The 18,162-nt window shown below is 38.7% G+C and overlaps 1 protein-coding gene across 3 annotated transcripts in view; it reads left to right on the top strand.

Moving 5' to 3' along the window:
* rfx4 (regulatory factor X4) overlaps positions 1 to 17,057 on the top strand; it is a 23,025-nt gene extending 5,968 nt beyond the window's left edge. Inside the window, exons 5-18 of one of the 3 annotated variants that reach the window (XM_015404397.1) lie at positions 2,787 to 2,848; positions 3,004 to 3,217; positions 3,670 to 3,747; positions 3,836 to 3,999; positions 5,900 to 6,000; positions 6,079 to 6,137; positions 6,248 to 6,392; positions 6,661 to 6,755; positions 7,734 to 7,851; positions 9,569 to 9,688; positions 12,366 to 12,524; positions 12,628 to 12,793; positions 12,892 to 13,030; positions 15,917 to 17,057. In XM_015404397.1, coding sequence (XP_015259883.1) covers positions 2,787 to 2,848; positions 3,004 to 3,217; positions 3,670 to 3,747; positions 3,836 to 3,999; positions 5,900 to 6,000; positions 6,079 to 6,137; positions 6,248 to 6,392; positions 6,661 to 6,755; positions 7,734 to 7,851; positions 9,569 to 9,688; positions 12,366 to 12,524; positions 12,628 to 12,793; positions 12,892 to 13,030; positions 15,917 to 16,189 — 1,893 coding nt within the window. In that variant the 3' untranslated portion in view covers positions 16,190 to 17,057. Of the gene's footprint in view, positions 1 to 2,786; positions 2,849 to 3,003; positions 3,218 to 3,669; positions 3,748 to 3,835; positions 4,000 to 5,899; positions 6,001 to 6,078; positions 6,138 to 6,247; positions 6,393 to 6,660; positions 6,756 to 7,733; positions 7,852 to 9,568; positions 9,689 to 12,362; positions 12,525 to 12,627; positions 12,794 to 12,891; positions 13,031 to 15,916 lie in introns of all 3 variants that reach the window. The other 2 variants (XM_015404391.1, XM_015404404.1) reach the window with 2 other exon arrangements.
* The last annotated feature ends 1,105 nt before the right edge of the window (positions 17,058 to 18,162 follow it).

Raw genomic sequence — 18,162 nt, 5'->3', positions numbered from 1 at the left:
TAGAGTGGCCTTTGACTATCCTGTGTAACATTATTAGTGAAGTTTCCTGTCTAACTTTCATTTCAATTTCTAAATCCTTCTGTTTTTTAGAAAATATATTTCTCTTATTTCAATGCATCCCTTTTTTATCTTTTGAACTATTTGTATAGCCTCTATGGTATTGCAATGTAGTTTTTTTTTTCTTTTTTTCCCCTTTATTTCCTAAATTGTCCTGCAACTGAAATGTACTATATAGCTAAACTAGCCTTGCCTTGCCACAGATTAAAGCAGCCAAATAAATAGTGCCTCAACAGTTTATAAAATGATATAAAAGTTAAAATCTCAGTAATTCATAGCTGGTCCAATCTGACCCAGTCATGCATGGCTTGGTTTGGAGCTTCAGCTCTGGCTCCTGCGTCGAAGCTGCTTCATCCACAGCTCAGTGTGAATATTTAATCTAGAGCCAAAGGAGATGTGCTTTCGTCTGTTCCCACAACCTCAACAAGTTCCTTAGCCTTCCTGCCCCCAGCCGTCCCCTGTACCCTGGGCTCTGGCCCCAGCCCCCAACCCCGAGCCCAGCCCCCTCCCCTCCGCCAGCTCCTGTCGGAAGATATTGAAAAAGAGAAGGGGCCTGGATTAATGTGTAATTAAAGGAAATTTGGAAGGGTGAGATGTTGCGGAATGTTAGATCAGTGGCTGGAGCAGTGTGGGGTGTCCTTTAGGAAGGCTTCATTGATTCGGGACAAAAAAACGAGAGAGGGCCCGGGCTGCCTCCCTGTCTGCTCATTTATCAAGCGGGGCCTGACAGAAACTTCACAGCTTGGCCCCTTTTTTCATCCCACACAATGGAGAGCTACACTGTTTGCTAAAGTTTCTGCACCGGGAGCCGAAACGAGGAGCCAATATGTGGATTAAAAAAAAGAGGAGGGGGAGCTGAAAAGGAGTGAAGATGGTTGGTGAAGAAAAGAAGAAGTAAAATGACTTGATGTCATAAAAGTGTCTCATAAATTCTTTTATATAACTCCTTTTAATAAGTTATGTCCTGTCGAGATGCAGCATCTCTTCAGCCTGGGAGATCTGTCTTTATGTGGAAAAGCAACAGGCTAGAATTATAAACAATAATTACTATTATGCAAAATGGATAAAATGGAGAACACAGAAAAGTAAATAAAAAAATGATTATCTAATATATTTATTTAAAATGAAAGAACCGGTAGAGCTCTGCTTATGCTGTTTTTAAAGCAGAGAGTGAATCATTTTAGCATGGTTTACTCTCATTTAACAGCCTTTAGGTGCTCAGAGCTCTCAGTCAGATTGAAGTCCAGTATTCTCCTATTCTTAATCTTCTTTATTTTTTATTTGGCCATTCAGTGGTTAACTTGAAGGAGTGTTTTGAATAATTTTCTTGCTTCCTAACCCCAGTGAAGTGGAGCTAAAGGTCACAAGACGTCAAAATTCTTCTTTGGGGTTTTCTGGTATAGAGAATAACTTTGGTTGAACAGCAAGTTGTCCACAGAGTACCTCCACCGTGCTTTATTGTTGTGTTGTGTTACTTGTACAAAAGATGAAATGGGGAGCACACCTGCCAACAAATTACACTTTTGTCTCATCATAAAATATTTCCCCTAAAGCTTTGGACATCATGTTTTTTTTAGTAAAGTGGGAGACACACCCTTTTGTTTTTTGGGCCATCAGTGATTTCCTCCTTGGAGCTCTCCCATCAATACCTTTTTTACCCACTCTCTTTTTTATTGTTGAGTCTTTAAAGTTTAATTTTTCTCCTGGTTTGCTTGTCGAAGCAGTGTTGGAAAGGCTCTTCACGGTTTTCATTAATTACATTTATCTCTGTGGTTAGCTGAGTACCAGCCTTTCCTCAGTATTATAGGTATAGAGTTTTAACTTTTTTTTTATTAATTATTAAGGACCTTTTCTACTCACAAACATTGTATTAGTAGATGAATAGTTTGCACAGAAGTGATGAATACTTGGACCAACCCTTCTCTGTTCTATGTCATGCCTATTTATATAAATAGAAGAAAGACTATGGATTTATTTTGATCTGTAGGGTGATTTATCCCTCCACCCTCCAATTTTCCACTTACTGATTCATGATATATAAATGAAGATGAATCAATGTGGGGCTGTAAAAACGTTTTTTAACAGGTGTTAAATCAGTAAGTATTATTTTTCATGAATCTCAGGGAGAATAAATTAAATGGGAGAGTAACTGTGACCAGGAATCCAATCGGGGGTTGCGGTGTTCCCCAGGGCTTAGTCTTGAGCTCCTTTTTTTTTTTTTTTTTCCGTCATTTATCCGAGATTGGGTTGCGGGGACAAATGGGTCCAAACAGGGAACCCAAGACGACCCCCTCCCTGGCAACATCTTCCTGCTCATTCTGGGGAATCCCAAACAGGATGAGATAATCTAGGCCCTTCAGATAGTTGATGAGATATGATGCTGAGGTGAGTTCTGATGATGCTCCAAAACCTCCAGAGGGAGATGGCTGATCACCAAACCACTCTACTGACTCCTTTATATGTGGATGAGGAGGAGATCTGTTCTGGGCTCCACTATGATGATAGAGCTCTCTGGAAGGAGAGGGAACTCATTAAAGCAGCTTCTATCTGAGATCCTGTCATTTCTTTTAAGTGACACTAAAACTAAAATGTTAGGCAATGACTTAAGTCACCTTTTACACTGCAGAAATTCTTTTATGAAACGCATAGCTTTAATGAAATATCTGCTGTTAAAAATGATCCTATGTCTCTTTACCTGCAACACTGCTTTATTTTGCTTTTACTAATAGATTATAAGGCAACAATTCCCGGCACTGACGACCAGAAGACTGGGGACAAGAGGACAGTCCAAGTGAGTTTGTGCTCCACAAAAACACACATTACAATTTTCCTTTTTTTTAAATGAACATTATTTTAACTTTTCTAAGATTTTGCTCATTTGTAGAGATCCTGCTGAGAGTCATTGATTAATCATGTTTTTGTTTTTTCGCTGCCTGTGCTCCTCAGGTACCACTACTACGGGATCGCAGTGAAGGAGACGTCCCCGTATTACGATGTGATGTACTCCAAAAAGGGGGCGGCGTGGGTGAATGAGACAGGGAAGAAAGAGGTCACGAAGCAGACAGTGGCGTATTCACCGCGCTCCAAGCTTGGGACGCTCCTGCCAGAGTTTCCAAATGTCAAAGACCTAAATTTGCCTGCCAGCCTGCCAGAGGAGAGGGTAAACGGCAGATTTTAAGTCCTTACTTACTTACAACGCCCCCTCTCCCTCCCCTTCATTCCCACCCATCTCCCCCCCTCCCCCTCTTTGACTCTTTTATCTGGCTTTGCGTTGAGAGAAGGACCTTAAGGATTTATGTGCTGGCTCCTCACTAACTCTTAATCTTCAGGGGCCAGATAATAAGATCTAGCAGTGGACAAAGGACAGGCAATAGCTGTCTGACTTTAAAAGGGGGGCCATGATTTTAAATAGTTTGTGTTTTGCTGATCTCTACAGCTTGTTTTATATCTCTCGGCTCCAGCCCGGACCTGTAACATGTATTTATTGGTTCACAAGGCAGATTTATTTTCTTGTTTTTGCAACCTTTTTTTGTTTCCCCTAAAAAAAGAGTGAAAGAAAAAAAGGCTATAGTTTATGCTGCAAACAGATTAAGACTTGGTTAATGTTTTCAGGTGTCGACGTTCATCATGATGTACAGAACACACTGTCAGAGGATACTGGACACGGTTATCCGAGCCAATTTTGACGAGGCAAGGACTCAAACTCAGATTCTGTTCTCTTTATAAACCATAAGTATAAACTTATTTTTTTGTAACTCGGTGTCTTCGGCGTCCGCAGGTCCAAAGTTTCCTGTTGCACTTCTGGCAGGGCATGCCGCCCCACATGCTCCCTGTCCTCGGCTCCCCCACCGTGGTGAACATTGTGGGTGTTTGTGACTCAATCCTCTACAAAGCCATCTCCGGAGTGCTGATGCCAACCGTCCTGCAAGCACTGCCTGACAGGTGAGGCATTGCAACCTTCCCCTTCAGTCTGACGCCACTGCTAATGGTATTTAGGAGAATGTAATGGTCAAGTATTGACTTCGTCTTTATGCCACCTATTCAAAGCCTTGCTTGCTTTGCTTGGAAGACCCTTCCATTCTCAGTCTTTTACTTTATTACTGCTGTTGTGATGTTTTGCTTCAATATTTACATGAAATCCTTCTTCCTAATTAGTCCATCTACTTAACCCTTTATCATCCAAGTAAAAAAATGGTAACTTGGATGTAAACGCTACTTTGCAGCAAACATCAACATTTTGAGATGAAATCTGGTTTGCAGGGTCAACAAGGTCCATCCCTGTCCTAAAGCTGAGTGTAACTGCTTTATAGAATACAACCAGTAATCCAACGCTGCCTGCTGTTTGTGATACGTTACCTACTATAAAGTGTAAGAAAAAAGTTAATAAATTATATAAAAAAAAAATAATAAGCTAAGTACAAACAGTTAAAAAGCAAATTTCTGTTTTTCTTTCTGTAAGAGTTTTTCATGAAATTTTCATGAATTGACAATTTATCAATAGAAAACAATAGAACAAAATGATGCTTTACATTTCTGTGCTGTTCACATTTACTGAATTGTTTAAACTGCTGAATATACCCCAAATAATCATCTGGAAATGTATCTAAGGGGAAATCAAATGTCTTGCCCTAGAAAAACTTACCCCTTGTCTTATCTTGTGTAATTTTTTTAATTAGTTCCGTATATCATGCAGAATATAGAATATAGAATATAGAATATATCTACAGGTGAGCCTCTAATTAACTCAGTTGTTTTGATTAACCTGTCAGATGATTATAAAGCTGGACATAAACACCTGTGCTTTCCTGTAATGTTTAGAGATATCAGAATTTATGCAAACCTGTGGTGTTGAAGAAGATAGAAATCCTTCTGATATTTAATAAATATAAACAGTTATGGTCATCCAAACTAATCTGTCATTTTTTCTGCTTAATATTCAGACAGTGTTTCATTTCAGCATGATTTTATTTAATCTGTATAACTGATAATTTTTGTGCCCTGCGTTTGATCACTGTTTTGTTAAATCCTGCCCAATCATCAAAGGTGTTAACAGATTAATGAGTTTTCTATGAACTGTAATTATGTCCATTCAATTAGATTAGGAGCAGGGGTGATGTCACACCATGTGAGTGATACTGATGTCTTCTTTATTATTCAGATTGTCTTCTAATGCTGGTACAGATTTTAGCTTCAGGGTAGTATTTATTTTCTGCTACCTAAACAATGACTGTATGGATTTACTTTACGAGCACAGGAAATGATTTGATTAAAAAAAGTTTTAAAAGCAAATAACAGTTTGGAAATTAAAGCTGCTGGAACTGCTGGTTAATATGCTGCATGCAGAAAAAAAAACTGTTATTAGAGGATATTTAAAAAATAGGATAGACTCTTAATATCAAAATATGAAACTTAAGTTATACTGTATATATAAATACATACATTTATGAACTTTCTTTACTCATTAGGTAAACATAACATGAAGTTGGTGTTCATTTTATAGTTTTATTTCTGCTAGTTTTGCTCTCGTTTATTTATTAAAACTTATTTTCTCTTTGTTTTCCATTTTTTTTATGATATAGCCATTATTCTAAACTATTGATTAACTTAAAAAAAAAAAAATGTATAAAGAAAAAATGTACTAGTAAAATGAGTTTGGTGTCAGTTTTACTCTGACATGTAGGATGACATGTAAAGATGTAATTTGGATCCTTTGTCAAATAAATTCTAATTAAGTTAAGTTAAGATAAAAACAAAGTTAATGTTAAATTTATGCAATAACCTACAGACAAAACGTTTTGCTGCAGCTTTTGTTAACTTGCTCTGCGCTTTTTCTTTTGCCCAGCTTGACTCAAGTGATTCGGAAATTTGCCAAACAGCTCGATGAGTGGCTCAAAATAGCACTTCACGACCTTCCTGAAAACCTGAGGAATATCAAATTTGAATGTAAGTTGACATTAAAGACGCTTTTAATTTTTGTTTAACAGTCTGCATTCTTTTCATTCTTTTTCATTTTATTTTCAGTGTCGAGGAGGTTCTCTCAGATTTTAAAGAGACAAACATCATTAAACCATCTCTGTCAGGTAAATGTTGTGTTTTTGGAGGTCTTTTAATAAACTCCATATGAGAAATAAAGAAACCAGTCAGATAAGAGATGAATCTGTGTCATGCTGCCATTTTTATCTGCCTACAGGCATCTCGGACTGTCATAAACAGCGCCGACATCACCTTCCAAATGCTGGAGGACTGGAGGAACGTGGACCTGAACAGCATCACCAAACAGACACTTTACACCATGGAGGACTCGCAGGAGGAGCACAGGCAGCTTATTATGCACTGTAAGTATCCCAGTTAAAACTGAATCTTTCACTGCCGTGTAAACAACACACTCGTTGGCAATCATTCCCACGACCGGCGGAGTCAAAGCACCGAAGACAGAGAGCAAAAGGTTAAACAAGTTCATCCTCCTCTGTGCAACCCACAGAGCTGCCACAATTCAGCTCATAGTGAGAGGAGCAGAGGTCGCTGATATTGGACGCTGCAGCATTACAAGGCTGTTGTTGAAGCTATGTAACATTTTTTTTGTTTTTCCCTCTGTTGTTTCAGTGTATCAGGAATTTGACCGCTTGTTGGAGGAGCAGTCTCCAATTGAGGCCTACATTGAATGGCTGGACTCCATGGTGGACCGCTGCGTCGTCAAGGTGAGAGACGGCCCCAAGGATGAATACAAACTTTAAAAATACTGAGGATTCTTCATCCTAATTATATGTAATTAGTGAAATATACATGTTCGAAGGCTGAGGCAACACATGTATTTAACAATCTTTGTGTTTTTCCACTTAACAAAAATGTATTTAAATGTAATTTAATCGGAAATCTTTTAGAATATTTCCTCCAGCCTCAGAAAAGTTAACATCTTAACATCATATTTAGTTGGTATGAGGGTATGAGGGTTTACAAAAGGTGGAGCTTCAAGTCAAAGTTACTTACTATTAAAAATAATACATTACTTAATAAAGGAAAGAAAAACCAAAATATTATTTTTTTAAAGGGTCAAATAATGAAATAGAAAATTTATATTAAATAAAAGTTTGATAAAGAGTTTATCTAACTCTTTCAAACTGTTGGATGTTTGTAATGCCATGGTGAAGGTCAGACACAGCTATGAAAAAGGAAATAAAAATAGAGATTCAAATAAAAACCAAATTTATAAAATAATTCAGAGTCAGCAATAAAAAGTTAAGCGCAATTAAAGTATATATAGATAAGAACAACTGGATAACAAACAAAAAGGCCGAGACTCGGCTTTAAAAGAAAAAATGGCCTTATTTTAGAAACTTGTTTGTGCCGCAAAGTTCTAAAATCCTCTCACCTCTGCATGCCTTTCTCACTCAGAGCCACTTAGCTCCCAATCCTCCCAGTTAATGATGTCTTCAAGCTTCCCATTTGCACCCATTATGTGCCAGATATGGGCTTGTAAAATTTGGTTGCCCTGGTAACGTCCTCCACCGTCCAGACAAAAGTTCAATAGGAAGGCGTGTCCCCGGGGGCAAATTAAATAGTTGACTTGTTGACATGTTTTTCGTTCCTGAGGGTTAAGCCCCAAAATGGACGCGGGGGTTAATTCTAGCGCACCCCCCCTCCTCCATCTTTTTCTCATGGAAATGTTTTCTCTCTAGGTGGCGGGGAAGAGGCCCGGGTCGCTGAAGAAGGTGGCCCAACAGTTCCTGCTGATGTGGTCGTGTTTTGGTACCAGAGTCATTCGGGATATGACCCTCCACAGCGCGCCGAGCTTTGGTGAGCACCTGTTTTGGAAACCTGAGATTCTGTCAAACAATTTTAGACATTTGAGGTCTTTTTCTCTTCTCTCAAAAAAAGTCTGCTGACAAACCATTTCCTGAAACTCATTTGCTTTTATAAACCATATTAAATCCACAAAAAAAACCCAAAGAAATAGCAGTAAAATATCATGTCATAGGGCCTATGTTGACTGTGTAAAAAAAAACGGGGGAAAAAAGCAAGGCCACATTTCTCAGGTATTTTCAAAAAAAGTTTAAAATAAAAATGCATCTATTGGTGCAATTGCTTTAATTTGAAACTGATTCCTGGTTCTGTTTAAATAAAACAAGCTGTGTGCTACTATTAGAACTGGTGGTACTTTGGCTTTTATAGGAGCCCAAAAGATTTTGACCTGGATGTAGAGGCAAACACTGATCCAGGGACAATTCACTTGTGCTTTCTTTCATTTAAACTCCGGAGTCCAATGTTGGACAGGGAAATATATTAAACTAAACCTTAGCATCCTCCAGTTTCTGTAATTTAATGATTAAACTCAATAAAACAGGTAACAGCTAATAGCATATAAGCTCATGACAATCCTTTTTTCATATTACTGACACTATAGCATTGCATTCGCTTTAAGAGGTTTTGAGGTACTGTCTGTGTGCCATTAAAAAAGTGACAAAGATTTGTTGAGATAAGCTTAAAAAACAAAATGAAATTAAGCTATTTTTACTGTTTATGTGTTAATGTTGGGAGTTTCCAAATAGTTTCCATATATATATATATATATATATATATATCTCTATATATATATATGTATAATTTCTTTTTTTTGTAGCTGATTTAGAAAAAATCTCTATTGTTATTACCAGCTAAGTTTCTGCATCTTTCTGATGGTATTCATTTATACTGTTGGTAGAATCTCCCACTTTGGAAGGCCTCCTTGCCATGACCTTAATCTTCAGCTTCTCCCTCCATATATTCTGCATGAGATTCAAATTGAGAGTCTTCCTTTTTCCAGTTCAATCCCAAGAGCAATGTTGGTTAAATTGAAAGATTACCGTAAGCCTAAATCTATAGTATGACTCTGATCGAGGAATCCTCATCATTTTCAGTTTCTTAGATTACAGCAAAAAAATCAAATCTTCACATTATGTGAGTCTGTTGTTAGTTTTTGTTTGCACCAAATACACGCACTGAAGACCTGCAGACTTGGGAGGAAGCAGGAGAAAGCGAAATGGCTGCTTCCTTTTACAACTTGCTGTACACAAGGCAGAGTCAGAATGAAGCAGTAAAGATGACTTCTTTCTCCTTTACTTGCCCTTTCTTTGAATATCAAAGACACAGCTGGTAGCTGTGTTTTGATAAAGCAGGTCTCTGTGCACTAGCAGCTAATTAACAAAGGCCACTCCCCCCCATTTTATGACTGTTCAGGATTGCACCCCTCTCCCTTCAATGACCACATCTGTTTTTATTATGCGCACGGCTATGGCACAATGGCAAGTTTGTGATGCCACTGCCTCATCTGTTTCCTGCGACCTCTGGGGTCAGCTGACATATTTCTGAGGCTGAGTTGGTGTGTTTTTGATGACAGCAAACCTCCTGTCAGGATGTGAAGTCATCCCCACTCAGACAGTATTCGTTTATTTCATGCATTTTTCTATTTCCTAAAGAATCTCATGTTTTTTTCTTTTTTGGGAATAGATTTCATGCTGTGTTCTTGTGTATTCAGGCTCCTTCCACCTGATCCACCTCATGTTTGACGATTACGTGCTCTACCTGCTGGAGTCGCTGCACTTCCAGGAAAGGGCCAACGACCTGATGAGGGCAATGAAAGGAGAGGGAAGCACAGGTAGAGTTTTACCTTTTGGCTTAAATTCACAATCAGAATAGACACAAATCATGTTTTATTAGTGTTGGACATTACAATCACAGTAAATGGTCCCTTTTTAATGTTCCATTACTCGTTGTTAATAATGATAATAATGAAAGCTATGTGGTCCTGAATCAGATCTTTTCAAATGTGACCTGTGTCTGAAAGGCCAGATCGCATTCATCCTACCTGTGCGCCATTAATACCCAACATAGGTCACTATTCTCCATCTTGCTAAACAGAAGCAGCAAGAAAATCAACAACCATGGTGGATGATGATGTGGAGAGAAGTATTTATGTTTAACGCTAGATGCGCCCCAGCACTACCATCCATGTTTACCTCTGTGAACACAGCATGCTTGCTTGTGACGTCAGTGCGTCCTCTACTGCGCATGTGGGACACTTAAGTTGTATGAATGGAGTTCATACGGGAGATCACATTAAGTCGCATATAATTGGAAATGTGAACGGCAACACAAAAGAATCGGATTTGACAAAAAAATCGGAATTGCGCATCAAGGCCTGCAGTGGGAAAGTAGCCTAAGAGGCACACCTGTCAGTAAAAACATTGCTTCCCTGTGTGACATCATACACAAATCTGGAGAAACTGATAAACACTTGCTGCTTTCCAAACGATTATAATTTAATGTGAAATGTGTAGATAAAGCTTAAGCTAGCAAGAAATTGTCACCATCTACAGTGAAAAAAGGTCATTCACACTCACTGACCTTAACGCCACTGGAGGAGGAAGAATTCATCCCTTCAAAAACATGAGAGGCAAGATGAAAGTTTTCAAAAGTCCTCCTAAAGTCTTGGTCCTTATAACCATAATTCCAGTTGGAGGCAAAAGGAGAAGCTTACAATCCTGAGGCTCAGTCCCAATACAGGTGATCCTAATTCCTAGCTCCTGTTTCTAAAGCTTTCCTGCATGAAGCAGTAGGAACACTGTTGTAGGAAGGAAATTTGCTATATTTGGATTGAGCCTCAGAATTTAATTGAAATAAAAATATGAACAAACTCCATGAATATGGGAAGAAAATAATGTGGCAATGAAACATTAGGGGGGAATTGTTTTCCACATGGGTAATGGAATAGTATACCATAAACGTAAGATACAGGCTGGTTTAAGTAGGCTTTAGAGTGGCCTTCACAAAACATGGGTTCATGTTTACAAAACTACAAATGTCTTCATGAGAAAGGTTTGCCTAATTCATGCAGACTATTGTGAGAATCTGGTTGAAAAATAGCCAAACGGTTTGACAAAAGCAACACAAATTAAAAGTCCATTCTATCAGATTTAGAGATGTTAATGTGTGAGTTTTTGAGATGGGGAGAGATTGGTATATAGAAATTAGTAAACAGATCTAATTATTTTAAACCAAAAGCAGGAAACATTTAGAAAAACAAAGATAAAGTATTTTTCTACAGTGTATCTAACCTCTGTAGATTACAGTAGCTCCTGAATAGTTTTTTTAGCAATCAAGGCAAAAAAAAGAGGCATGTTTTTGTCTTGATTCCAAAGCTAATAGGGTAACTAAAGAAAATCCTGGAGCAAGTTGTGACATCAAATTATGAAAAATACCCATCTGGATTAGGTTTTTATGTGGTTGATGAGCTGTGGTGATGTATCAATTTAGATTTTCAGCTTTTGTTTAAAAAAAAAAAAAAACAGTTAATGGAATTAGAAAAGACTTTGTTGATTTAAAACTTTACAGATAAAGTTGATAAGAATAGAATAGAGTTCAACTTTATTGTCATTACACTGTCACAAGTACAAAGCAACAAAATGTAGTTTGCAGCTATCTAGAAGTACTATACAGGATCCAAATACTTATTTACATGTGCACAGAAACTATGTATGTATGGACTATAAATGGTAAATATAAACTGAGAGTAATTGTAAGAGGCTATGAAATAAATGAATGTGGAATCTATATACAGATTATATAGGAAAGTTAGAATATATATATATTTTTGGGGTTATAATACAGGATAAATACTGACAGATAGTAGCATATTAAAAGATTTATAGATTATATACAGCTATAAGTCCTCAGAACAAGTGTTCAATGTTAAAAATCTCACTTTTAAAAGAAGAATTTGCAGAAGCAAGAGAAAAAAATCTGTTGCAGAAAGAAATAAGTAGGGAGGGAGGGAGGGAGGGAGGGAGGAAGGGAGGAAAGGAAGAAAGGAAAAAAGAAAGAAGCTTGCCATATAGGAGACACAACAAACATCAAGAATAAGGTCACATCTCTCTGAACATGCACAGCTCACGCAGTACTGAACACCACCTGTTAGAGGCTGCAGAGGACTGAATGCTGGAGCAGGGGTTAACTTTCCAATCATGCATTCAGAGCTACAAGGACACAATTTAAATTAAAACATGTTCTTGGGCTGGTTTAGTCAAATTCTAGAGGTAAATCCAAGTGGGAACGATTGGCAAGACTGGAAAGCTGATCAGAAATCCTGCCTGACAATCTGAAACTGATATTTCTATGAGGAAAGAATCTGGAAAGACGTGTTTCTGTATGTGTATAAGCTGCTGAGGAAGGCAGCCAGTAGTACTTGCTCAAATGGGCTTAATCAGTTTTTATTTAACTCCTTAGTTCCAATTTTGATCTAAATTAATCTGTTCTCTCCTGACACTTTTTAGCAGAGCAAGAGGAGGAATTCACCCTGACAGAAACCACCCCCACCCCCCCATCTCCAGGGTCCTACTCCCCTGCCCGCTCTGTCCAATCTGTGGACGTGTCGTCGGCCAGCTCCCCCACTGCCGCCTTGTCCCCAGAATACCCAGGGGTCACCCCTTCCACAGGTAGGACCGCACCCACCCAAGCACACAGAAAAACAAAGCGGCTTGATAGGCTCCACATTACTTAGCTACTTCGCGCCGAAACATTTGTTTCTGTGTCTGCCAGGCGCTGTTCAGTCATATACCTGGTCCCTTACATACACAGTGACCACAGCAGGCGGCTCCGCTCCAGACGCTGGACAGCAGCTGTCCTGCATGAGGAGCAACGCTCCTGTCCCGCCCCCGTCCTCTGCCCACAGGATGCCGGTGTATGCCCACAGGGAGGAACACGGGTAAATACAACCTATGCATTTTATACCTTCTCAGCAAGTTTAACGGCTTTGAATTTTCTGCAAACCAAACCTTCTTATTTACCCTGTCTGTGTTCCAGATACAGCGGAAGCTACAACTATGGCGGTTACACCAACCAGCACCCTCACTCCATTCAGAGCCAGTACCCAAGCCTGGCCCATGAGCCGGCCATCCCTGCCCCCCTTCACTACTCCGCATATCACCGCTCGTCTGCACAGGTTAGTCCTGCAGTCATGTTGGGGTTAGATCGTTGATTTGAAAACGTTTAGTTCATCTAAACTAAACAAAAAATACATTTGAAATGGCAAATACAAAAGTATAGCTGCTACTATGTGGGGATATATTCATGTTTTGCAGGTTTCTCTTTGATTTAAGCAAAAAAGTAACTGAAAAATGTTAAAGGTATAGTGGAAGATTTTTCGGGTGGATAATCAAAATAAGTGGTCCTCCTAATTGTAAATCATTCTGGTGATATGTTTACATAGGGACGTCCTACTTCTCGCTTTTTACTTACCGGTTGTGAGTCTGACATGGTGGAAATACTAAAAATCTTCTATTGGACAGTAAACTTGTATGAGCGACGCAAACAGCAACTTTTAAACAGAGCTTACATGAGGAGCAAGGGCTTGTGTATGCTCTCGCATGCATTTAATAGGCGTTCCCTCTCAGGAGCGGCTACAGGGTTGTGCATGTGCATTTTGTGTTTTTAAAAATTAGAAAAAATCCTCAACTATACCTTTAAAGACAAATACCTGAGCAATAAAGCTAAATAACCTTTATTTTGACTTGTTGATCTTGGGCTAAGTATTGAATAGGAAAAAAAACAGTGTAAAAAGAGGAAGCATTGATATTCATAGCCTTTCATAGAAAAAAAATGTATTTGTAACAATTGACACAAACAAAATTATCCTCATATTGTTAAATGTCTGCTTCAAAAAAAGATGCATTTGTACAGACAAATATTTTTTTAAAAGACCCCAGTGTATTATACATGGTGATCTAACTGATTAATAAAGCTGTTAACTAATTGAAATGCAAAGTTTTCAGCCTGCAGCAAAGCCAACTATTACATTGTTCTGCGAATGAGTGCATAAAGCTGTTCATCTGTACAAAGTAACAGGAACCTGTAGATTTTTTCAAGTAGCTTTAATTGCATTTGATCTGCAGCCACAAACCTCAATGTACTGAGGTTTAATGTGAGCGACCAACACAAAGTAACGAATAACTGTGAACTAGAACACAAAATATACCAGTTTTACATCATATATTACAAATGGAAATCTGGAAAATATGACTTGTATACAGCCCCCCCATTATCAGATACCCCTAAATAAAATCCATTATGCTGGGCTGCCTTCTCAATTCACCTGTGTTTGATTTCATCCCAGTATTGATCCACAGAGGACACAAAAAAACACCACAGGACATAGATTTCATGGGATCATGTTTGAACGGTTTAGTCTACATCTATAATGCTAAATGTAGCAGAAAACTAACACAGCACGTTGATGTAAAGACACAATCAGCAATGTGAAACACGTTGTTAGCAGCAGCATGCTGTGGGATGCTTCTCTTCAGCAGATTTAGGGAGCTGGTCAGAGTAATAAAGTAATACTGTCATGTTTTTACCAGTTAAAATTTTCAAGCTTCTTCCTCATTTTTCCATTAAGCACTACTTCATGTTTTTTTTATCATATACAATCCCAAGTGGAGATTTTAGGATTTGTAATTTGTTGTGAGAAAATGTGCAAAAGTTCTTGTCCATCAGCTGGATACTCGTACCACAGTGATAGTTTGTTAGCATTACCAGAAGTTACCAAAAATTCCATCAGCGCTGTGGTTATCTTTATATTAAACACATAATTTAAATATGAATAAAGGGTGCAGTCCTTGATGTTGCCGGTTTGAAGCTCTTGGTTTGAATTTGCTCTTTTGGTGGTAATTTCCCGTCGAGGGAAATCCAACCTCCGCTTCCTTTATGGTGGTAGGGAAATCAGCTGGCGCTCAGAGCCTGCAGTGTTTCTAAACAACTATGAACCAACCCTCTCCGCTCAGCGGAAGCAGACAGTGAAAGGTGGCTGGACCAGGGGCCAAGAAGGGGCCCCCACTCTGTTACTCCTCCTCTCTGCTCTCAATGGCCTCTTCATCTGTTTGAGTCAGCAGCCAAAGAATGGGGCAAAGGGGCGTTTATTAAAATATTGTTATTCAATGGTTCCTTATCTGCTTGGTAGCTGAGGAGTCCGCTCTGCTCTGACCATCTTTTTCCATGTTCTGATTCTTCATAATGGATTCAACTGTGGTGTTTATATTTAGCCAGAAAAGGGAAAGGGTATCTTACTTCCACGTTTCTGTTTTAGACCCGTCTGAGCATAAATGAAGCACAATGGATGCACTTTGTCAGAGTAATGGGTCGGATATGGAGCTGAAAACTCGGCCAGATCCACATCTGTCCAGAGTATTTTTATCACGCAGCAGATTTAGTCGTTGTTCATTGTTGTCCGTCGCCACGGGCTACGCAAATTACAAATAAGAAAACCATTTTTAAAGGAAAAGACTAATTATGTTGCTATTTGGCATTTTTTTAACCAATTTTGGCACAACTTGTGAGACAATTTCCTGAAACAGGAAATTGTCATCTGTTAGGTCTTCTCACATAAACAGCTTCATATATGACAGATGACAATGACGAAATGTCTCACAACAGACAGAAGTTATGGCTCCACTTTTCATGCTGCGTTTAAGGTTTGCAGCGCATGTTTTAGATTATAAATCTGTATAAATTGAACCTGATATCGCTCAAAGATGCTAATTATTAGTGCAGATTATTTTAGATTTTTGTTCTCTTTAATTTTTTACGCAGCTTGCTTTTTTTTTATCTGTGCTTTTTTTTTTAACCATATTAAATTGTGATTATTCTTGTTTGTACAATAATAGCACCTATTTTTATTACAATAATTTTAAGGTCTTTTATCTTATTCTATTTGTTTCCTGTAACAAACGATCAGTTTTAAGCGTTGTCTCGGTGGAAAACTGCTTATGAAAACACTGTTTTGATGCTGATCTATTAACCTCTTCATGTTGTTTTTTTCTTTCTGCCTCTACAGTACCAACTCAACAGCCAGATGCCCCGAATGGAGCCATGCCTTATGGGCAGCTCTCCTCGTTTGCACCCTGCTCCCATTGCCCCCCGCTGGCCAGACGTGTCCCCTGCTAACAGCTGTTACACCAGCCCGCCTATGCACTCCTCTCGCTATGCCGCCTCCGGGGACATGTACTCTCCTCTCGGCCCTCGCAGGAACTCAGAGTATGAACACTCGCAGCATTTTCCAGGCTTTGCCTACATCAACGGAGAAGCCACTACAGGTTGGGCCAAATAAGCCTTGATGGACTTCCTGCTTGATAAACTGGAAACTGCAGCCTCTGAACTCTATCAAAAACAAAGAGGAGCAGAGAGGTGAAAAGGTCGTAAGAATTCAAAGCGGGCCTGATACATCAGTCATCCTGAGGACTGTGGCATCATTTGACCAGGACCCTAATTAACCGTTTCTTCCATCAAACAATCAGTGGAAGAAAACAAAATATATCGATTGTCTGAACCTGCAGCAAAATCATTTAACGAGTGCAATGCTGCTGCCAAGCTGTGCCTTTGTTTTAAGGAATGTACACCTCAGCCGGAGTTGCCCTCGCTGCTCTCAGTGCTGTCTTCGGATACCGGTGCAGTCCCAGCAGCTGTAGGTTTTCCTTGTGATGCTCAGCGCTGTCGCAGCATCTTGTCGCGATGAGCTGAACTGCCTTAACCTTCTCCTGGGACGCCAGGTCTGTGACTCTGGGCTGACAACCATCACGCGTTTCCATCTCAGATAGTTAACTTAAACACAACAAATGTATTCTGTTGCAAGCTTTTCCGTTGTTTTTTGTGACTATATATCTATATATATATCTATAAAGATAGATATATATATGAAGTATTTTCTGTAACTTTGTAACATGGTGTAATGCTATATTTTCTATGTTGTCTGTTTTGTATGGTTAGTAAAGGATGCATTAACTTAGGGTTGTGTGTTTTTATAATGCACTCAAAGCTACTGAGGACCTATTACCCTATGGGTATTTATTAAAAGGGAAAATATCAAAGTGTACAGTAACATGAAGTATCGTCACTTTTCTGTAAATAAAAAGCACTGGAGAGCATCTGTGGTACAGTTAAATTATGTTTGAAATAATCCACCCCTATAAATAATTCAACAATTCAAGACATTGAGTCTTTTCTGTTTGTTTTTGTTCTATGGTATAATTTTTACTTTAAGAAATCGCAATATATAGGCACCTTTTATCCACATGTTCACACATGTGTGTGTTTTTTTGTGTTGGTCACATATGTTTAAGCTCAGAGCAATATAATGAGGAAATTCAAAAGATGTTTTCAAATTATTACATGTATCACAGGAAAAAAGGCTATATCCAAACAACGTTCCCCTGTTAAACCAGCAATAAGCTGTGATTGATTACATATTTTTCGACCAGTATAGTTTCAGTGTTTAATCTCACTAGCTACAAAAGTCTAAATGCTGTGAAACCTGTAGAATACATACATTTTAGAAATAAATTTTTACAGAACCCATATTTCAAAATGAAGTAGGTTAAAATAACTCAAAAAGCAACGGACCTTTCTCTTTTATAAAGACTTTTTTTTCTTTTTGAATGGATGAGAAATAAAATGGACATCAATTTAGAAGAAACACAAAGTTATATGTAGATTAGGACTTCAACTGATTGTTTTAAGGCATAAATCTGGGAAAGGAAAAATCTAATATTCTGCTGCTTTGAAGGACCCAGGGAGCACATTAAACCTCCATTATTTAAAAATGGAAAAAGTTTGGAACCACTAGGAGTCTTCCTACAGCTGGTTGTCTGTCTAAACTGAACAATCAGAGGAGGCGAGCCATATTCGAGGAGGCACCCGAGAACCTCATAGTTCTATCAGAGCCCCAGTGTTCCTATGGAAAGACGAAAACCCAACTGAAGAACAGCAAATTATACCTGTATGGCAGAGTGGCCAGATAAATTATACTCCTTAATAAAAGCCACATGGCAGCCTGTCTGCAGTTTGCAAAAGGGCACCTAAAGACAATGAGGAACTGAACTTTCTATTCTGATTGAAAGACTAAAGTATTTTGTGTAAATGTCAAGCATTGTTCACAGCCCCAATAAAGCATGGTGGTGGCAGCATCATGCTATGGGGATGTTTTTTGTTTGTTTTTTGTAACGGGGAGTGGCAGACTGGTCAGGATAAAGACGGATAAAAGCAGCAATGTACAGACACATCCTGGATAAAGGCCTGTTTCAGACT

The sequence above is a fragment of the Cyprinodon variegatus genome, unplaced genomic scaffold (assembly GCF_000732505.1).
Source record: "Cyprinodon variegatus isolate N-32 unplaced genomic scaffold, C_variegatus-1.0 Scaffold35, whole genome shotgun sequence".
NCBI classification, from domain to species: domain Eukaryota; kingdom Metazoa; phylum Chordata; class Actinopteri; order Cyprinodontiformes; family Cyprinodontidae; genus Cyprinodon; species Cyprinodon variegatus.
Note: the sequence above shows the minus strand (reverse complement) of the source record. Positions and strands in the feature narration are given on the sequence as shown.